The 2,544-nt window shown below is 39.8% G+C and overlaps 1 protein-coding gene across 8 annotated transcripts in view; it reads right to left on the minus strand.

The window, feature by feature from the left end:
* Positions 1–249: 249 nt before the first annotated feature.
* trip12 (thyroid hormone receptor interactor 12) overlaps positions 250–2,544 on the minus strand; it is a 31,551-nt gene continuing 29,256 nt past the window's right edge. For all 8 annotated transcript variants that reach the window (XM_015029591.1, XM_015029584.1, XM_015029588.1 and 5 more), the window contains 5 exons: positions 2,243–2,407; positions 2,022–2,135; positions 1,555–1,649; positions 795–898; positions 250–698 (listed from right to left, as the gene is read on the minus strand). In XM_015029591.1, coding sequence (XP_014885077.1) covers positions 502–698; positions 795–898; positions 1,555–1,649; positions 2,022–2,135; positions 2,243–2,407 — 675 coding nt within the window. In that variant the 3' untranslated portion in view covers positions 250–501. The remainder of the gene's footprint in view (positions 699–794; positions 899–1,554; positions 1,650–2,021; positions 2,136–2,242; positions 2,408–2,544) is intronic.

Raw genomic sequence — 2,544 nt, forward strand, 5'->3', positions numbered from 1 at the left:
AAGTCTGCAAATTTGTCTGTACAAATGATCTTTGGAGCTAAAGTAAACCTAGCCTGCTCAATGAAATCGCCCTCCCCTTCCTCCCCTAACGCCCAGTAAGCCGTCCGCCACTCTGGAGAGGAGACATCCCTTTTTTTTCTCTCTTTTTTTTATTTATTTTTTTTTTAAATATCACATAGCAATGCAATTTAAAATGTCACCCAGATGTTTTCATCTTTTTAACACTACTGATATAGGTTTTATTCTCTCTTTTTTTATATCTTATGTTCTGAGTCATGGAAACACACTTCCACTTTTTTGTTTTTATAATTTTTTTTTTTTTGGAGAGACAAGGGGGCAGCAAATATATATTTAAAGTCTTAACTTTTTCTGCAAGCTGCTTTCTCTAACAACAAGGCTATCCCCGTAGCCTCGGTGTGTGAGATTACAAAACAAAACTTAAGGAAGTAATGATTTTTATCAGTTGCTGAAGAAGGCATTTGTATTTGAGAGGTGGCGAGATCAGGAAAGGTGGAACGACTGCTGGCCCTCGCGGGCAGCAATCAACAGTTTTTCTCGCATGATCTCTATGCTGGAGTAGTCAGGCAGCTTCAGGTAGTTGACGCAGGTCATGACTGAGGGCAGGAAGTCGTCGGGGTTCTCCGTCGACTCGAACGTCTTCCTCACAATTGTCAGAGGGGGGTTGAGGCTCCGGAAACCTGGCGATGACGACATCCACGTTAAATGTGAGGAAAATTACAGCGTGGGCTTGTTTTAGCTAATACATCTTTTTTTAAATTTATTTTGTTATTCACCTCCGACAGGCAGCCTCGGGCTTCCAGTAACAAACTGGAGAAAGAGCCGCTGCTGTTCGGCATCGAAGCTGCTCAACACCTCGAACAGGAACCGGATGGCCCGGCTGTAGCAAGAACAAAGAACGTGCACGTTGAAGAAGAAGAGTTATTCATATGACTCTGGAAATTGTAGCTTCAATCAGGTGAAATGTGATGTACTGACTGATAACGTGCTCTGCTCATGTATTTATAGCCAATCAATTTTTCCAAAGTTTGTCACAGTGAAAACTTGCACAGTGGCATGGATGGCCCTCTTCCTGATTTCCTATCTTTTGCGTGTTTGACATATTTATACGTTTCAGAAAATCTAACCAATTTAAACACTAGTCAGACAACACAAGTAAACACAAAATGCTGATTTTTTTTTTTTTTTTTTAAATGAAGTACAGCTCTCCTTCAACGCTGAAGTCTGATAAACACGCAAATAATCAGAAATCAGGAAGGGGGAAACATATCTTCACACCTCTTCAGTTTATTGTGCGTTTGTTGCTCTAAAACAAAGTGCATAATTGTGAAGCGGAAAGAAAGAAAAAGAGAACTTGGTACAGATTAAACAATATGCATTAATCTAAGCATATTTGACTCCATTATAGCTCTGGCTGCATGTTCAGAGCTAGTAAGGCTGATATGCACAAACATTTAATAATTTAAAGCCAAATTAATGAGTTGAGGTATGAGCGGAACCGAGCTGTAATCAAACTGCGTCATAAATTAATCCTACCTGTCATGCGTGTAGCCGTGGTCCGGTCGACAGCACTCCATCAGCGTCTTCACATCCCACGTCTCTGATTTACTGCCACACAGCAACTGGTCCAGCTAAAACAAACATGGAAGAAGAAAAAAATTTAACTAGATGCTACTTTTTTTTTCTATTACTGAACAAAAGGACAAATTCATTTATTTAGCAGTTCACAAGGGGGAAAAACTTGCAACATTTAGCAATATATGTACACTGTATTTTGTAACCAGTGGGAAAACGTTACTTTTTTTTGGTAACATTTATAACAAAATAGGTGTTTTGTTGTTTGTTTTTTTAAATACAGCTCATCTTCACATAAAACCGCACAAAACTTTGGGATATTATTTCAAGTCAAATTTTCCAGGTTTATATATCCTCAAACAAACATTGTTTAGAGGACAGAGAAATGCAATAAATCAAAATAAATTAGAAACAGTGACGTTTCTTACCTCTTCAGGGTAGAAATACTGCAGGTGATGCAAAGGGAAGACCGACTCAAACCCTTCCCTGAATGAGTCAAACTGTCTTGATACTCCTTCATTTAAGGTCCAGTACACCACCAACTAAAAAAAAAATCGCAAAACTCAAAGTAAGAATAAAATCATAAATCCACAGTAGGACTAAAAAAAACCAAAAACGAGCAGAACAGTGAGACACAGCGGTGCTGTACCCTGAGGTACTCCTCGAGGTTGTAGATTGTGACTGGCACGTCTTTCCCGCCCTTTTTCAGTTCGATGTTTGGGAAGCCAGGCAGAGTGAAGTCCAGGCCGAGGTCCTCCACCGAGCAGCCGTTCATGTTCAGGCTCTCTAGGGCCTGCTGGAGGGTTTCTCTGGTCTGGAAACACAAACAAACTCTTGTAAAAGTGTGAAAAAGGGAGGTGAACCCTCACCCCCCCCAAAAAAAAAAAAAAAAAAAAAAAAAAAAAAAAAAAAAAGGGGTAAGAAAAAAAAGGGGGTTGTGGGGGGGGTTTA

The sequence above is a fragment of the Poecilia latipinna genome, unplaced genomic scaffold (genome assembly GCF_001443285.1).
Source record: "Poecilia latipinna isolate Pla-1442-1.1 unplaced genomic scaffold, P_latipinna-1.0 Scaffold157, whole genome shotgun sequence".
Taxonomy (NCBI): domain Eukaryota; kingdom Metazoa; phylum Chordata; class Actinopteri; order Cyprinodontiformes; family Poeciliidae; genus Poecilia; species Poecilia latipinna.